The sequence below is a fragment of the Mizuhopecten yessoensis genome, unplaced genomic scaffold (genome assembly GCF_002113885.1).
Source record: "Mizuhopecten yessoensis strain PY_sf001 unplaced genomic scaffold, ASM211388v2 scaffold8095, whole genome shotgun sequence".
Taxonomy (NCBI): domain Eukaryota; kingdom Metazoa; phylum Mollusca; class Bivalvia; order Pectinida; family Pectinidae; genus Mizuhopecten; species Mizuhopecten yessoensis.
In genome coordinates, this window is record NW_018407376.1 from 78,779 (window position 1) to 98,800 (window position 20,022).

General features: G+C 39.8%; 1 protein-coding gene across 1 annotated transcript in view; it reads right to left on the bottom strand.

Annotated features, from left to right (window-relative positions):
- Positions 1–305: 305 nt before the first annotated feature.
- LOC110454884 (vacuolar protein sorting-associated protein 52 homolog) overlaps positions 306–20,022 on the bottom strand; it is a 25,056-nt gene continuing 5,339 nt past the window's right edge. The window contains exons 5-16 of the mRNA XM_021504644.1: positions 19,664–19,814; positions 19,196–19,296; positions 17,701–17,833; positions 11,825–11,882; positions 11,465–11,598; positions 9,595–9,750; positions 8,857–8,975; positions 8,596–8,719; positions 7,788–7,991; positions 7,047–7,224; positions 6,534–6,652; positions 306–2,075 (exon numbers count right to left, since the gene is read on the bottom strand). Coding sequence (XP_021360319.1) covers positions 1,929–2,075; positions 6,534–6,652; positions 7,047–7,224; positions 7,788–7,991; positions 8,596–8,719; positions 8,857–8,975; positions 9,595–9,750; positions 11,465–11,598; positions 11,825–11,882; positions 17,701–17,833; positions 19,196–19,296; positions 19,664–19,814 — 1,624 coding nt within the window. The 3' untranslated portion in view covers positions 306–1,928. The remainder of the gene's footprint in view (positions 2,076–6,533; positions 6,653–7,046; positions 7,225–7,787; positions 7,992–8,595; positions 8,720–8,856; positions 8,976–9,594; positions 9,751–11,464; positions 11,599–11,824; positions 11,883–17,700; positions 17,834–19,195; positions 19,297–19,663; positions 19,815–20,022) is intronic.

Below are 20,022 nucleotides of genomic sequence, written 5' to 3' on the forward strand. Positions count from 1 at the left end.
CCATACCTTGAGGCGATGGCACCAATTCAGTCTTGTAACATACAGAGGGAATCAGCTGAGGGCTCAGTTGGACTGACCTCCCATCATCTTATCATGTGTTTACAATACCTTCACATTTGCCATATACAAACCTCCAAAATACAAAACTCTCACAGCATTCATAGCGTTATGTCTCACAGATACAACGCTAGAAATATATTTCAATTAGCTGGTAACAAAGCCTACATCCTTACATAGATCCAATGGTTAATCAGAAGTAAAGGAGTAAATATTACAGTAACTCAGCCTACATCCTGACATAGATCCAATGGTTAATCAGGAGGAAAGGAGTAAATATTACAGTAACACAGTCTACATCCTTACATAGATCCAATGGTTAATCAGAAGTAAAGGAGTAAATATTACAGTAACAAAGCCTACATCCTTACATAGATCCAATGGTTAATCAGGAGTAAAGTAGTAAATATTACAGTAACAAAGCCTACATCCTTACATAGATCCAATGGTTAATCAGGAGTAAAGTAGTAAATATTACAGTAACAAAGCCTACATCCTTACATAGATCCAATGGTTAATCAGGGGTAAAGGAGTAAATATTACAGGAACACAGCCTACATCCTTACATAGATGCAATGGTTAATCAGGAGTAAAGGAGTAAATATGACAGTAACACAGCCTACATCCTTACATAGATGCAATGGTTAATCAGGAGTAAAGGAGTAAATATGACAGTAACACAGCCTACATCCTTACATAGATGCAATGGTTAATCAGGAGTAAAGGAGTAAATATTACAGTAACAAAGCCTACATCCTTACATAGATCCAATGGTTAATCAGAAGTAAAGGAGTAAATATTACAGTAACTCAGCCTACATCCTTACATAGATCCAATGGTTAATCAGGAGTACAGGAGTAAATATTACAGTACCAAAGCCTACATCCTTACATAGATCCAATGGTTAATCAGGGGTAAAGGAGTAAATATTACAGGAACACAGCCTACATCCTTACATAGATCCAATGGTTAATCAGAAGTAAAGGAGTAAATATTACAGTAACTCAGCCTACATCCTGACATAGATCCAATGGTTAATCAGGAGTACAGGAGTAAATATTACAGTAACCCAGCCTACATCCTTACATAGATCCAATGGTTAATCAGGGGTAAAGGAGTAAATATTACAGGAACACAGCCTACATCCTTACATAGATGCAATGGTTAATCAGGAGTAAAGGAGGAAATATTACAGTAACACATCCTACATCCTTACATAGATCCAATGGTTAATCAGAAGTAAAGGAGTAAATATTACAGTAACACAGCCTACATCCTTACATAGATCTGTGGGGACATGTGCTACAGCCCTATGGGGAATGTGCCAACCTGACAGTTCCCATACCTTGAAGCGATGGCACCAATTCAGTCTCGTAACATACAGAGGGAATCAGCTGAGGGCTCAGTTGGACTGACCTCCCATCATCTTATCATGTGTTTACAATACCTTCACACTTGCCATATACAAACCTCCAAAATACAAAAATCTCACAGCATTCATAGCGTTATGTCTCACAGATACAACGCTAGAAATATATTTCAATTAGCTGGTGAACAGACATGATATTTACAGCAAAGTGTTTCATAGAATGTCTGTATTTCATTGAACTTCATATTGACATAATAATAGAAAATATACCCTCACTGTAAATGACTCCAAAAGTTATTTTAACAGGTTTTCCCAATTCTTTTGAAAATATAAGAATATATTTGTGTTTTTGTCAGATTGTTATGATCTTAAGTCCTTAAGAATTTTCATTTAATTGCAAACTTAACGTGTGTTCTTGACAAACGATGGTACTAGATTGTGGAATGGGTTACACTGAAATTTAAACCACCTCTTCAATGTGAGATGATACAAATAATTTTATTTAAAAAGTTGGTTTGTACTTCTTCACTTCAACCATGACATGATGAATATTGATGAGTTCATTTCTAATTGCCATATTACGGAACGGCCCTTGTGATAACACCTTCTGAAAGCGATGGTAATACTGGATCAGCTGAGTAAGGGCCCCCTACAACACAAAAAAATACATTATAGTCTTAGGTTAGGGCCCCTACAACACAAAACTAGAACTGTAAGCCAAGGGCAAACTAATACCCCCGCTGCTATATAAACAAGAACTGTAAGTAAAAGGCTTACAAAGGCAAAGCATTGCAAAGCAAACCATAGTGTGCCACTAGTAACACGTATTTCGCACAGAGATATCGACCATTCGTGCTAAGTTTCACTGTAATCCAACTGTTAGTTAAGGAGGAGTTGCGCGAACAAGTATTTCACAAAAAAAGAAATCCCTTAATCCCTATGGGAAAGAAGGATTTTAAAGGTTTTACCTCTATTTCCCCTATTTGGACTCACCCTTCTGCCCCCAGAGGGGCCACACCCACAATTTATACAAAATCTAGTCCACTTGGCCCAAGGATGCTCCAGACTAAGTTAGGATAAAATCACTTCATCCCTACGAAAGAAGAAGACATTTCAAGAGTTTACCTCTATTTCCCCTATTGGACCCGCCCCTCTGCCACCAGGGGGGCCACATCCACTGGTTATACAAAATTGAGTCCCCTGGCAAGTAGGATGCTCTAGAACTAATTGGGATAAAATTCCTGAGAGTTCTTTGCCTAAGGGTGCTCTAGACCACAAACAAATACATTATAGTCTTAGGTTAGGGCCCCCTACAACATAAAAAGATACATTATAGTCCTAGGTTAAGGCCCCCTACAACACAAAAAAATACATTATAGTCCTAGGTTAGTGCCCCCTACAACACAAAAAGATACATTATAGTCCTAGGTTAAGGCCCCCGACAACACAAAAAAATACATTATAGTCCTAGGTTAGGGCCCCCTACAACACAAAAAAATACATTATAGTCCTAGGTTAGGGCCCCCTACAACATAAAAAGATACATTATAGTCCTAGGTTAAGGCCCCCAACAACACAAAAAAATACATTATAGTCCTAGGTTAGGCCCCCCTACAACACAAAAAAATACATTATAGTCCTAGGTTAGGCCCCCCTACAACACAAAACAAGAGACACATGGGCCTAAACGGTCACCTGAGTTCAACAGTATTTATTTTTGTAGTTGAAATATGTACCAATTTGAGTACAAAATAGTTAAGTATAACGTTAACTTAAGTTTGTTAGGACCATAAGCTGATCATTCCTAGACCGAGTTTCAGTTAAATCGGCCTATTAGAACTTGCTTCAAAGTTTGAAATAGTTTTTCAAAATGGCGGCCGTGGCGGCCATATTGGATTTCTGATCGACCCGAAAAATAACAACACTTTGTCAGGACCATGATTTGATCATTCCTACCAGGTTTCAGTTCAATCAGCCCAGTAGAACTTGACTTTAAGTTTGAAATAGTTTTTCAAAATGGCGGCCGTGGCGGCCATATTAGATTTCTGATCAACCCGAAAAATAACAACACTTGGTCAGGGAGATGTCAGTAACCTTCCCATGAAACATTAATGAAATCCCTTTGCCAGTATTTCAGCTTAAGTTGAAAATGTAAAATGATAACGGACGACGGACGATGGACGACGACGGACCAAGACGGATAGCAATAGGTCACTTGAGCTAAAGCTCAGGTGACCTAAAAATACATTAAAGACCTAGGTTAGGACCCCCTACAACACAAAAAATACATAATAGTCCTAGGTTAGGGCCCCTTACAACACAAAAAAATACATTATAGTCCTAGGTTAGGGCCCCCTACAACACAAAAAATACATTATAGTCCTAGGTTAGGGCCCCCTACAACACAAAAAATAAATTATAGTCCTAGGTTAGGGCCCCCTACAACACAAAAAATACATTATAGTCCTAGGTTAGGGCCCCCTACAACACAAAAAATAAATTATAGTCCTAGGTTAGGGCCCCTTACAACACAAAAAAATACATTATAGTCCTAGGTTAGGGCCCCCTACAACACAAAAAATACATTATAGTCCTAGGTTAGGGCCCCCTACAACACAAAAAATAAATTATAGTCCTAGGTTAGGGCCCCCTACAACACAAAAAATACATTATAGTCCTAGGTTAGGGCCCCCCACAACACAAAAAATAAATTATAGTCCTAGGTTAGGGCCCCCTACAACACAAAAAATACATTATAGTCCTATATACAGCTAAGGCAAACCACCCTATAACACAACTAGATCCAATGTCTGCGAGATTGATAGAAATTATCTTGAACTTGAAAATGAGGACGGTACGTCAATAACAACCATTTTCTATTTATAACAGCAGCAACCATGATGCTACCAAGACTCATGTGATCTGTTATGACTTTGACCCTTAAATGTAAGTTTGATGTATTGTGGAACTCAACATTCACGTTTCATTAAAATCAAGTCAAGAATGAAGGTTGTAGAGTAATGACAACTAATTATGTTATTGTGGACAAATGGACATGGGGAAAAAGTTATGTATATGCCCTTCATTTCATGACAAGGCCATAACAAAATGATTTTAATCCTTTGTATGAATCCCCTACAACATAACACAATTTCTGTCATTTTATTTGTTGTAAAGGCCTGTTCACCAGCAAACTTTTCCAGAAGTAAATCTATAATTTCTTCAGGCCTGTCAATCTCAACCAAAGTTTGTCAGTGTCTATATACTTGTACTGTGGCCCAGGTAATCAGTGTACAGTACAGTACTGGTAGCTCCTTTGTAATGTAACACTACCACCCACCTGTAGTATCTGTGTTCCGTCAGTGTACAGTACAGTACTGGTAGCTCCTTTGTAACACTACCACCCACCTGTAGTATCTGTGTTCTGTCAGTGTACAGTACAGTACTGGTAGCTCCTTTGTAACACTACCACCCACCTGTAGTATCTGTGTTCTGTCAGTGTACAGTACAGTACTGGTAGCTCCTTTGTAACACTACCACCCACCTGTAGTATCTGTGTTCTGTCAGTGTACAGTACAGTACTGGTAGCTCCTTTGTAACACTACCACCCACCTGTAGTATCTGTGTTCTGTCAGTGTACAGTACAGTACTGGTAGCTCCTTTGTAACACTACCACCCACCTGTAGTATCTGTGTTCTGTCAGTGTACAGTACAGTACTGGTAGCTCCTTTGTAACACTACCACCCACCTGTAGTATCTGTGTTCTGTCAGTGTACAGTACAGTACTGGTAGCTCCTTTGTAACACTACCACCCACCTGTAGTATCTGTGTTCTGTCAGTGTACAGTACAGTACTGGTAGCTCCTTTGTAACACTACCACCCACCTGTAGTATCTGTGTTCTGTCAGTGTACAGTACAGTACTGGTAGCTCCTTTGTAACACTACCACCCACCTGTAGTATCTGTGTTCTGTCAGTGTACAGTACAGTACTGGTAGCTCCTTTGTAACACTACCACCCACCTGTAGTATCTGTGTTCTGTCAGTGTACAGTACAGTACTGGTAGCTCCTTTGTAACACTACCACCCACCTGTAGTATCTGTGTTCTGTCAGTGTACAGTACAGTACTGGTAGCTCCTTTGTAACACTACCACCCACCTGTAGTATCTGTGTTCTGTCAGTGTACAGTACAGTACTGGTAGCTCCTTTGTAACACTACCACCCACCTGTAGTATCTGTGTTCTGTCAGTGTACAGTACAGTACTGGTAGCTCCTTTGTAACACTACCACCCACCTGTAGTATCTGTGTTCTGTCAGTGTACAGTACAGTACTGGTAGCTCCTTTGTAACACTACCACCCACCTGTAGTATCTGTGTTCTGTCAGTGTACAGTACAGTACTGGTAGCTCCTTTGTAACACTACCACCCACCTGTAGTATCTGTGTTCTGTCAGTGTACAGTACAGTACTGGTAGCTCCTTTGTAACACTACCACCCACCTGTAGTATCTGTGTTCTGTCAGTGTACAGTACAGTACTGGTAGCTCCTTTGTAACACTACCACCCACCTGTAGTATCTGTGTTCTGTCAGTGTACAGTACAGTACTGGTAGCTCCTTTGTAACACTACCACCCACCTGTAGTATCTGTGTTCTGTCAGTGTACAGTACAGTACTGGTAGCTCCTTTGTAACACTACCACCCACCTGTAGTATCTGTGTTCTGTCAGTGTACAGTACAGTACTGGTAGCTCCTTTGTAACACTACCACCCACCTGTAGTATCTGTGTTCTGTCAGTGTACAGTACAGTACTGGTAGCTCCTTTGTAACACTACCACCCACCTGTAGTATCTGTGTTCTGTCAGTGTACAGTACAGTACTGGTAGCTCCTTTGTAACACTACCACCCACCTGTAGTATCTGTGTTCTGTCAGTGTACAGTACAGTACTGGTAGCTCCTTTGTAACACTACCACCCACCTGTAGTATCTGTGTTCTGTCAGTGTACAGTACAGTACTGGTGGCTCCTTTGTAACACTACCACCCACCTGTAGTATCTGTGTTCTGTCAGTGTACAGTACAGTACTGGTAGCTCCTTTGTAATGTAACACCCACCTGTAGTATCTGTGTTCCGTTCTTGAAGTTTGTAAACGCTCTCATTACATCACCATTGATGACCTCTAGTGCACGTTTCCAGTCATTGTTGAAGCCTCTTACTATCTGCTGTATCCGTCCTGTAACCAATGTATGGTGGTGACAAACAACATGCTCCATGTTATACCCATAGCTATACATTTACATATACATATACATTCTTGACTTTTGACACTACCACTTTCAAAATAGACTTCTGGAACAACCATTCATCATGGACTTCTGACACTTAGAGATTCACAATTTCGTCTCCTAGGTATTTCACTGACATATTCTGAGACAAGGTGACCTCAGATTTAATGCTGTATGACCTTGACATAGCTAGGAGTTGTTACCAAACCTAGTTCACCATACAAATGGTAAGAGAAACAACAAAATGTGACAGTGTTGAATGATGATTCTCAATAAACTGAATAAGCTATATTATTTGAAGGTTTGATAACCCGGGAAATGAGGCATAGAGAGGTTACTTACTCTCCTCATGTTTCAGACTGTCAGTTTGGCCACGCTCTAGCATCACTTCACAGTCCTTCACAAAGCTAATGAGACCCCCAAAGTGTGGAGAAAGCACCTCCTCAATAAACTCTGTTGTCCGTGCTGTCAGCAATTCCTTAAAACTCTCAGATTCCTTTGAATCTTCTGTTGTTCTCTCCTGGAAAAATGCATGTTTACAATTATATATCAAATAGAGCAATATTTCTGCATGATCAGTTTTAAATATTTAGTAATAAACTACATTTTACTGACTGCAAGAATCCTGCCAGAGCGCTGATCCACTCGGCCTACAATAATGACCTTAGAATCATGCCAGCTATCATGACCTTGAACTACAATAACGACCTTAGAATCATGCCAGTTATCGTGACCTTGAACTACAATAACGACCTTAGAATCATGCCAGCTATCATGACCTTGAACTACAATAATGAACCCCAGCATCATGTCACAGCTGTGATGATCTTGGCCTACCCTAAAGGCTCCTAGCATCATGTCAAATATTTGATGGCCTTCATGTACTATAACATGCAAGAACCATCCCTAACATCATGTCACAGATTGGTGATACTTACCTACCATACTGGCTCCTAGCATCACATTGCTGATTTGATGACCATGGCCTACCACAATGACCCCTAACATCATGTCAAAGGTTTGATTACCATACTGACCCCTTCCCCCAAGGGTTATGCTAAAGTTGGTATGACCTTGACTTACCATAATGACCCCCAGCATCATATCGTAGTTGTTGATGAGGAAGATCAGTTGTTCTTTACGATGGGGAAACTCAGCAGCCATCTTAAGAATGAAATTCTCCACCTCTGTCTGAAGCTGCTCAAGGATGCGGTTGACCCGCTCATTGGCAAATGATTGGTTAATCCCTACTATTGCTGCTGAGAACTCAGCATAACGTCGTGTGATCTACAAAATAAACACAACGTCGTGTGATCTACAAAATAAACACAACTTCGTGTGATCTACAAAACAAACACAAGTTAGTATGATCTACAAAATAAACATAACGTCGTGTGATCTACAAAATAAACATAACCTTGTGTGATCTACAAAATAAACACAAGATAGTATGATCTACAAAATAAACATAACGTTGTGTGATCTACAAAATAAAAATAAACACAACGTCGTGTGATCTACAAAATAAACACAACTTCGTGTGATCTACAAAACAAACATAATGTTGTGTGATCTACAAAATAAACATAACGGTGTGTGATCTTCAAAATAAACACAAGATAGTATGATCTACAAAATAAACATAACGTTGTGTGATCTACAAAATAAACACAACGTCGTGTGATCTACAAAATAAACACAACGTCGTGTGATCTACAAAACAAACAACTATGGCTGATTTTCATAACTCCTGCTGCTAACTTCATAATTTTAGTTTTACACTCCAAAACATATTATTGCAAATTACAACTGTTAACGTGACTGAATTACATGTATGACAAAAGTTGTCCACACTCTCTCACACATTTTTCTAAGGAGTGACCAAACTTACATAGTGTGGCCGGTTGTCAATATGGCCAAATTTCTGCGGGTCACAGTCGCGGACACTCTGTATGTTGAGATCGAGGAGATACTCAAACCGTGGCCACATCATTTGTTGAAGTGCGTCCCAGTACCTAAACAAGAGAATTTATAAAAGCTCAAAAAACTCCACAGAAAACAGCACATTTCTGGCATGTATTCCTAGTCACACAACTATATGATGATATTATTACTCTACAGTTGGAACATTAATATTCAATACGGTGAATACCTGTCTAGAGCTGGCACCGATCTTTTCTGCATGATGGCATGGAAACGATAAACGATGTGGATGGAAAGGAAGATGGCAATGGAATCATAGCAGTCATTGATGTACTCCTCCATCTGTTTCTGTGTAAAAAACAACATAGAAAATCAGGTCTGTCACTTAACTTTTTATCAGTTAGGATCAGACAGGGAGCTTATCAGATAAAGACGGTTTCGTCTTTCATAACAATATGAACATTTTTACTGGTGAAATATAAGGTTTTAAGTTTAAATTCAGTTAAAGTTCTTTTTTTTTCACAACTTTTATTGAGAGAAGATGGTTCACGAAAGCCAATGTCATTATAAAACTTTGTAATAAACCAAATATTCTTCGTTTCTTGACGAATAACAGTTATAGTATATTGAACTGGAGGGTTAAATGTTTTACACACACAAGAAAAATACAAACATATTCACAAAACTTGAGAAATATATAACTACATGCATTATACATAAAGAAAACCAAGAATGTTCTCTATAAATTCACATGTGATGATATAAGGTCTCATCTGTATAATCGTGTGGTTGATACTGATGTTTTTATAATGAATAAGTTATACAATTTCAGTAAAATATAGCAACAATTCAGCTATCATATTTACTGGACTGGTACACTGGATGTGGAATAGTATCACGCTAAAAATATAGGAGAAACCATTGAATATTTTGTACACAGATGTATAGAGACCAGAGAAGGGCTTACCAGATAGTGTGTAAGGGTTTTGCCTATTATAGCATTAAATAGATCTATAGAGGCAGAGCCAGACGCCATGTAGAAATCCACGAGGAACAGGTATTCTCGACAACAGTTGTCCATCAGGGCAAAGTGGATACTACGGAAAAGACTCTCAAAGTTGTACTGTAAAACAAAACAAGTTCTGGTTATTGTTTTACAGTGTATATAGTTTTAGAGTAGACCTTACATCTCACATAGAGTTATACTGTTTTACTTATGAATATCACAAGACATTTAATTACGTCATTAATGTATTTCAAACAAACTGTAGTCATAAAATGATGCAGTATTACTAATAAGAGGTAGTACTAAAATAGTACTAATGGTCTGAGCAAAAGATGTGAATTTCAAAGGTCACACTAAAATGATGGTAAAAACTTGAATTTCTTCTACTTCAAAAATGTTTGCTGTATACCCATGCTATACCTATGTAAAAGTGCGTTACAGAGGTCACTTTTTTAATGTTTCTTCAAAAGGTGAACCTGGACCTACAAATGAGTGATTGAGACAGAAACACGCCACTAGACGCTTAAACACGCCACTAGACGCTTAAACACGCCACTAGATTAAACACGCCACTAGATGCTTAAACACGCCACTAGACGCTTAAACACCCCCTAGACACTTAAACACACCACTAGACACTTAAACCCACCACTAGACACTTAAACACACCACTAGACACTTAAACACACCACTAGACACTTAAACACCCCACTAGACACTTAAACACACCAATAGACACTTAAACACGCCACTAGACACTTAAACACGCCACTAGACACTTAAACACACCACTAGACACTTAAACCCACCACTAGACACTTAAACACACCACTAGACACTTAAACACACCACTAGACACTTAAACACGCCACTAGACGCTTAAACACGCCACAAGATTAAACACGCCACTAGATGCTTAAACACGCCACTAGACGCTTAAACACGCCCTAGACACTTAAACACACCACTAGACACTTAAACACCCCACTAGACACTTAAACACACCAATAGACACTTAAACACGCCACTAGACACTTAAACACCCCCTAGACACTTAAACACGCCACTAGACACTTAAACAGACCACTAGACACTTAAACACACCACTAGACACTTAAACACACTACTAGACACTACATCATTGATACAAGGGAGTGCATGTGCTGCATTTGAATGCAGATTATTGCATGCATTTTGTATATTTATGTTATTAAGGCATTAAGTTTATTCTTTTTCAAATGTAACAACCATAAGCAAGAGGCCTGAGGACCACTCACCTGGCTAGTTTTGGAAATGCATATGAAATTTGCCCAGTAGTTTAGGAGAGTTCCAAAGAATATTAGCCACTTTATTATACAAATTTGGATTGCAATGGGCAAAGGATGCTACCACCACAATGTGTTAACACCTGACCAGTACATGTAGCTTGGGAAGAGAAAATCTTCCCATTCGACCAATTTTGACCTTCAACAACCAAAAGGGTCAGCCCCTTTATAAGTTCAACTTTGGATTTGTAGTTGGGAAAAAGATGTCATTTAAAGCAGATATACTAATTTGTCCCCTTCTGACCCAACCCATCAGTCCCCATAAGGGCCAGTCCCTTTATTTGTATAACGTTTGATCCCCAAAGGATAAAGATGCTTCCACAAAAATTAGGTTGAATTCTGCTCAGGATCGAGGAGATGTATTTTAATGTTTAAGTTGATGGATGACAGATGAAGTGCCACCACAAAAGCTCCCCCTGGTACTATGTACCAGCTAATCTTATAATCTACACAACTGTGACTGAGCGTGAGACTTATAAGCCCCTTACAATGGCCCTCAATGTCACCTTTGTGTCCGACTTTTGAGCTGCATGAGGAACAATGATTGGTCCCTCCAAATCTGCTCCGAGGATGTTGCCACGGTTACCTAGAGTGAACACTGTTGACCTGTTTTTTAATGTTGGTTTTGTAGAGAAGAAACGTCAGAAATGTTAAGGAGAATTGTAATTCATAAAATGTTGCTATCAATTCCCTTAATCTAAAAGTTAATATGTTCTAATTCTTAAATTTGTCTATTTCCTTTTAGTCAAATGTATATAAAATAATTAACAAACATTATGAACAATCTTAGACCATTGTATTTATTTTCTTAACTCTTCAAGCCAGTAGTCCTGGAAAGATTGTTTTTGTTTACAAAAAAAGGATATTTCTCCTGGCGGTGTCCTCCACTCCCATCAAGTCCTCTCGCTCTGCTACTTCCTCAAACTGCAAATAAAATGTCACTTTTTCATCAAAGTTGAAATTACATTGGTTTTCAAAATGAAAAGGTTTTTCCTTGTACCGGGTACCTTCTATCATTCAATCTGTATTTCCTATGCCTACCACAAATTCTTTCCCTTTATATGTCTACACCTATATCACCCTACACCTGTATCTCCCTACACCTATATCACCCTACACCTATATCACCCTACACCTATATCACCCTACACCTGTATCTGTCTACACTCATATCTCCCTACATCTGTATCTCCCTACACCTATACCACCCTACACCTGTATCTCCCTACACCTATATCTCCCTTCATCTGTATCTGTCTACACCCTTATCTCCCTACATCTGTATCTGTCTACACCTATATCACCCTACACCTGTATCTCCCTTCACCTATATCTCGCTTCATCTGTATCTGTCTACACTCATATCTCCCTACATCTGTATCTCCCTACACCTATATCTCGCTTCATCTGTATCTGTCTACACTCATATCTCCCTACATCTGTATCTCCCTACACCTATATCTCGCTTCATCTGTATCTGTCTACCCTCATATCTCCCTACATCTGTATCTCCCTACACCTATATGTCGCTTCATCTGTATCTGTCTACACTCATATCTCCCTACACCTGTATCTCCCTTCACCTATATCTCGCTTCATCTGTATCTGTCTACACCCATATCTCCCTACATCTGTATCTCCCTACACCTATATCAGCCTACACCTGTATCTCCTTTCACCTATATCTCGCTTCATCTGTATCTGTCTACACCCATATCTCCCTGCATCTGTATCTCCCTACACCTATATCACCCTACACCTATATATGTCTACACCCATATATCCCTACACCTGTATCTGCCTACACCCATATCTCCCTACATCTGTATCTGTCTACACCTATATCACCCTACACCTGTATATGTCTACACCCATATTACCCTACACCTGTATCTATCTACACCTATATCACCCTACACCTGTATCTCCCTACGCCTATATCTCCCTTCATCTGTATCTGTCTACACCCATATCTCCCTACACCTGTATCTGTCTACAATATCTGTCTACACCTATATCTCCCTACATCTGTATCTCCCTACACCTATATCACCCTACACCTATATATGTCTACACCCATATATCCCTACACCTGTATCTGCCTACACCTATATCTCCCTACATCTATATCTCCCTACACCTATATCTGTCTACACCTATATCTCCCTACACCTATATCTCCCTACACCTGTATCTGTCTACACCTATATCTCCCTACACCTGTATCTGTCTACACCGACATCTCCCTACACCTGTATCTGTCTACACCTATATCTCCCTACACCTATATCTCCCTACACCTGTATCTGTCTGCACCTATATCACCCTACACCTGTATCTGTCTACACCTATATCTCCCTACACCTGTATTTGTCTACACCCATATCTCCCTACACCTGTATTTGTCTACATCGCTATCACCCTACACCTGTATCTGTCTACACCTATATTTCCCTACACCTATATCTCCCTACACCTGTATATGTCTACACCTATATCTCCCTACACCTGTATCTGTCTACACCTATATCACCCTACACCTGTATCTGTCTACACCCATATCACCCTACACCTGTATCTCCCTACACCTATATCTCGCTTCATCTGTATCTGTCTACACCCATATCTCCCTACATCTGTATCTCCCTACACCTATATCACCCTACACCTGTATCTCCCTACACCTATATCTCGCTTCATCTGTATCTGTCTACACCCATATCTCCCTACATCTGTATCTGTCTACACCTATATCACCCTACACCTGTATCTGTCTACACCTATATCACCCTACACCTGTATCTCCCTACACCTATATCTCGCTTCATCTGTATCTGTCTACACCCATATCTCCCTACATCTGTATCTCCCTACACCTATATCACCCTACACCTGTATCTCCCTACACCTATATCTCGCTTCATCTGTATCTGTCTACACCCATATCTCCCTACATCTGTATCTGTCTACACCTATATCACCCTACACCTGTATCTGTCTACACCTATATCACCCTACACCTGTATCTCCCTACACCTATATCTCGCTTCATCTGTATCTGTCTACACCCATATCTCCCTACATCTGTATCTCCCTACACCTATATCACCCTACACCTGTATCTCCCTACACCTATATCTCGCTTCATCTGTATCTGTCTACACCCATATCTCCCTACATCTGTATCTCCCTACACCTATATCACCCTACACCTGTATCTCCCTACACCTATATCTCGCTTCATCTGTATCTGTCTACACCCATATCTCCCTACACCTGTATCTGTCTACACCTATATCACCCTACACCTGTATCTGTCTACACCTATATCACCCTACACCTGTATCTCCCTACACCTATATCTCGCTTCATCTGTATCTGTCTACACCCATATCTCCCTACATCTGTATCTCCCTACACCTATATCACCCTACACCTGTATATGTCTACACCAATATCTCCCTACACCTGTATCTGCCTACACCTATATCTCCCTACACCTATATCTCCCTAAACCTATATCACCCTACACCTATATCTGTCTACACCTATATCACCCTACACCTATATATGTCTACACCCATATCTCCCTACACCTGTATCTGTCTACACCTATATCTCTCTACACCTGTATATGTCTACACCCATATCTCCCTTCACCTGTATCTATCTACACCTATATCTCCCTACACCTGTATTTGTCTACACCCATATCTCCCTACACCTGTATTTGTCTACACCGCTATCACCCTACACCTGTATCTGTCTACACCTATATCTCCCTACACCTATATCTCCCTACACCTGTATATGTCTACACCTATATCTCCCTACACCTGTATCTGTCTACACCTATATCACCCTACACCTGTATCTGTCTACACCTATATCACCCTACACCTGTATCTCCCTACACCTATATCTCGCTTCATCTGTATCTGTCTACACCCATATCTCCCTACATCTGTATCTCCCTACACCTATATCACCCTACACCTGTATATGTCTACACCAATATCTCCCTACACCTGTATCTGCCTACACCTATATCTCCCTACACCTATATCTCCCTAAACCTATATCACCCTACACCTATATCTGTCTACACCTATATCACCCTACACCTATATATGTCTACACCCATATCTCCCTACACCTGTATCTGTCTACACCTATATCTCTCTACACCTGTATATGTCTACACCCATATCTCCCTTCACCTGTATCTATCTACACCTATATCTCCCTACACCTGTATTTGTCTACACCCATATCTCCCTACACCTGTATTTGTCTACACCGCTATCACCCTACACCTGTATCTGTCTACACCTATATCTCCCTACACCTATATCTCCCTACACCTGTATATGTCTACACCTATATCTCCCTACACCTGTAACTGTCTACACCTATATCACCCTACACCTGTATCTGTCTACACCCATATCACCCTACACATGTATTTGTCTACACCTATATCTCCCTACACCTATATCTCCCTACACCTGTATCTATCTACACCTATATCTCCCTACACCTGTATTTGCCTACACCTATATCTCCCTACACCTGTATATGTCTACACCTATATCTCCCTACACCTGTAACTGTCTACACCTATATCACCCTACACCTGTATCTGTCTACACCCATATCACCCTACACATGTATTTGTCTACACCTATATCTCCCTACACCTATATCTCCCTACACCTGTACTTGTGTACACCCATATCTCCCTACACGTGTATCTGTCTACACCCATATCTCCCTACACCTGTATTTGTCTACACCTATATCTCCCTACACCTGTATATGTCTACACCCATATCTCTCTACACCTGTATCTGTCTACACCTATATCTCTCTATATCTGTATATGTCTAAACCCATATCTCCCTACACCTGTATCTATCTACACCCATATCTCCCTACACCTGTATTTGTCTACACCTATATCTCCCTACACCTGTATTTGTCTACACCCATATCTCCATACACGTGTATCTGTCTACACCCATATCTCCATACACCTGTATCTGCCTACACCTATATCTCCCTACACCTATATCACCCTACACCTGTATATGTCTACACCCATATCACCCTACACCTGTATCTATCTACACCTATATCACCCTACACCTGTATATGTCTACACCCATATCTCCCTACACCTGTATCTGTCTACACCTATATCTCCCTACACCTATATCTGCCTACACCTATATCTCCCTACACCTGTATCTATCTACACCCATATCTCCCTACACCTGTATTTGTCTACACCTATATCACACTACACCTGTATCTGTCTACACCCATATCTCACTACACTTGTATTTGTCTACACCTATATCACACTACACATGTATCTATCTACACCCATATCTCCCTACACCGGTATCTGTCTACACCTATATCTCCCTACAACTGTATCTGCCTACACCTATATCTCTCTACATCTGTATCTGTTGACACCTGTATCTCCATACACCTTAATCTGTCTACACCCATATCACCCTACACCTATATCTCCCTACATCTGTATCTGCTACACCTATATTCTCCCTACATCTGTATCTGTCTACACCCATATCTGCCTACACCTGTATCTATCTACACCTATATCTCCCTACACCTGTATATGTCTAAACCTATATCTCCCTTCACCTGTATCTGTCTACACCTATATCTCCCTACACCTGTTTCTGTCTACACCTATATCTCCATACACCTGAATCTGTCTACACCCATATCTCTCTACATCTGTATCTGTTTACACCTGTATCTCCATACACCTGTATCTGTCTACCCCTATATCTCCCTATACCTATATCACCCTACAGCTGTATCTCCCTACACCTATATCACCCTACACCTGTATTTGTCTACACCCATATCTCCCTACATCTGTATCTGTCTACACCCATATCTCCCTACATCTGTATCTGTCTACATCTGTATCTATCTCCATACACCTGTATCTGTCTACACCTATATCTCCCTATACCTATATCTCCCTACACCTGTATCTGTCTACACCCATATCTCCCTACACCTGTATCTGTCTACATCTGTATCTATCTCCATACACCTGTATCTGTCTACACCTATATCTCCCTACACCTGTTTCTGTCTACACCTGTGTCTCCATACACCTGTATCTGTCTACACCTATATCTCCCTACACCTGTTTCTGTCTACACCTGTGTCTCCATACACCTGTATCTGTCTACACCTATATCTCCCTACACCTGTATCTGTCTACACCCATATCTCCCTACATCTGTATCTGTCTACATCTGTATCTATCTCCATACACCTGTATCTGTCTACACCTATATCTCCCTATACCTATATCTCCCTACACCTGTATCTGTCTACACCCATATCTCCCTACACCTGTATCTGTCTACACCCATATCTCCCTACACCTGTATCTGTCTACACCCATATCTCCCTACACCTGTTTCTCTACACCTACCCTAGATTCCTTATCTGTATCTCTTAATACGTGTTTATCCCTTTACCTATATTTCTAAACCTACACTCAATTCCTTACCAATATCTCCCGACACAAACTATCAATTCTGTACTTGTATCTACCTATAGTTGCCCCAGTTATTATCTGTAACTCCGTCAGTCTGGTCAGGTAACCCTTAAAATAGGAGTAGTACATCTTACTCATGGTATCAATGTACTCATCATCTCTCACTTCCTTAGCTACAGATCCTACCTGTAGCTTCATCAGTCTGCTCAGGTAACCCTTAAAATAGGAGTAGTACATCTTACTCATGGTATCAATGTACTCATCTCTCACTTCCTTAGCAACATGTCTCTCATTGGCCATCAGGAATTCATTAAAGAACCTGTAACACACCAAACACACATGTACAATAAATAATCTGTGTCTGAGACCTACAATAAATATCTGTGTTTAAAGTTGATCAACATTCTTTAACATCTACATACTCAAATACTTAAAATCTTCACGCTAAATAACCCAAAGCAAATGTTGACCTCTTTGTGTAGCCTCATTTGGGATCACAGGGACCATCATGCAAAGGAAACATCTGAAAATTCTGTTCATTCTAGACCTTGAGGAGGAGATTTTTGAAAAATTGCCAATGAGGGGTGATATATGAATATAAAGGAATATTTATTTCACTTGTCCCAATGATGCTCATTACCTTTTTTCAGAGGTTTCAGAGAAGATAATGAAATATAACAAGAGGCCCATCGGCCTTAATGGTCACCTGAGTCCTACAGTATTTATTTCTGTTGTTGAAATATGTACTAATTTGAGTAAAAAATAGTTAAGTCTAACGTTAACTTAAGATTGTCAGGACCATGAGCTGATTATTCTTAGACCGAGTTTCAGTTAAATTAGCCTATTAGAACTTGTTTTTAAGTTTGAGGTTATTTTCAAAATAGCAGCCGTGGCAGCCATATTGGATTTCTTAATAACAACACTTTGTCAAGACCATAAGTCGATCATTCCTACCAAGTTTCAGTTCAATCGGCCTAGCAGATTTTGACTTTAAGTTTGAAATTGTTTTTTCAAAACGGCGGCCATGTCGGTCATATTGGATTTCTGATCGACCCAAAAAAGAACAACACTTTGTTAGGACCATGAGTCGATCATTCCTATTAAGTTTCGGTTCAATCGGCACAGTAGAAATTGACATTAAGTTCGAAATAGTTTTTCAAAATGGCAGCTGCGTCGGCCATATTGGATTTCTGATCGACCCAAAAAATAACAACACTTTGTCAGGACTATGAGTTGATCATTCCTAATAAGTTTCAGTTCAATCGGCCCAGCAGAACTTGACTTTAAGTTTGAAATAGTTTTTCAAAATGGCGGCCATGGCGGCCATATTGGATTTCTGATCGATCCGAAAAATAACAACACTTGGTCAGGGAGATGTCAGTAACCTTCCCATGAAATATTAATGAAATCCCTTTGCCAGTATTTCAGCTTAAGTTGAAAATGTAAAATGTTAACGGACGACGGATGACGGACGATGGATGACGAACGACGACGGACAAAGACGGATAGCAATAGGTCACTTGAGCTAAAGCTCAGGTGACCTAAAAAGCTGACATATGATGGACAACACATGAGCATAGTTGGCAACAGCTCACTTGAACCTACAGTTTGGGTAGTCTAAAACACCATTATACTTAGTGAATGCATTCTGTCACAGATTCTTTTCAACAATAAATCATACCTAAACTTCAGCATTGCATTTTGTGGAATTGTGTAGTTGCTCATAGGCTTACGGAAGGAGTAGATCTTCTGCATGACGAACTCTCTGATTTTGGCTATCGCCTGTGAACATGAATTGTCATAGAATTACATCTCTGATGAGACAATGGCCGACAGGTACAGTTCACACTGCTAGCTGTACATCATGTCAATATTCAAGTTCACCTATGAAATAAAGAACCTTAATTTATAGCACACATTTTATTTCTTCATCACAACATCAATTATAAGAAGTAAAATCTGTACTGAGCATGATGTTACCACTTATGCAAAGTAAAATGTTTGAAACAACTGAAATAGATGAAAGTAATACAGATATCCTGGAATCACTGAACAGATTTACATTCAGCTTGTTAACATAGATATGATTCCATTACACTAAAACCGGATTTTTTTTCTTTTCAAATCTTCAAATGTCATAATATTTCACCTTTATTTTCAATTTTTCCAGAATATCACGAACATCAAAACATGATTTTGCATCTCGGAAGGATTGTTCCTTGACAAAATTAATTTTGTGGTTTAACTCATGGAGGTGTTCCAGGAATTCTCTTTCTGTTACTTGCGTATCCAGGATGTGGCTGAAATAATCAGACAGAACATTATCTCCAACGCATTTCATCACCCAGCCAGTTAGCACATACAGTAACAAATGCATTACATCACCCAGCCAGTTAGCACATACAGTAACCAACACAGTACATCACCCAGCCAGTTAGCACTTACAGTAACCAACACAGTACATCATCCAGCCAGTTAGCACATACAGTAACAAATGCATTACATCAC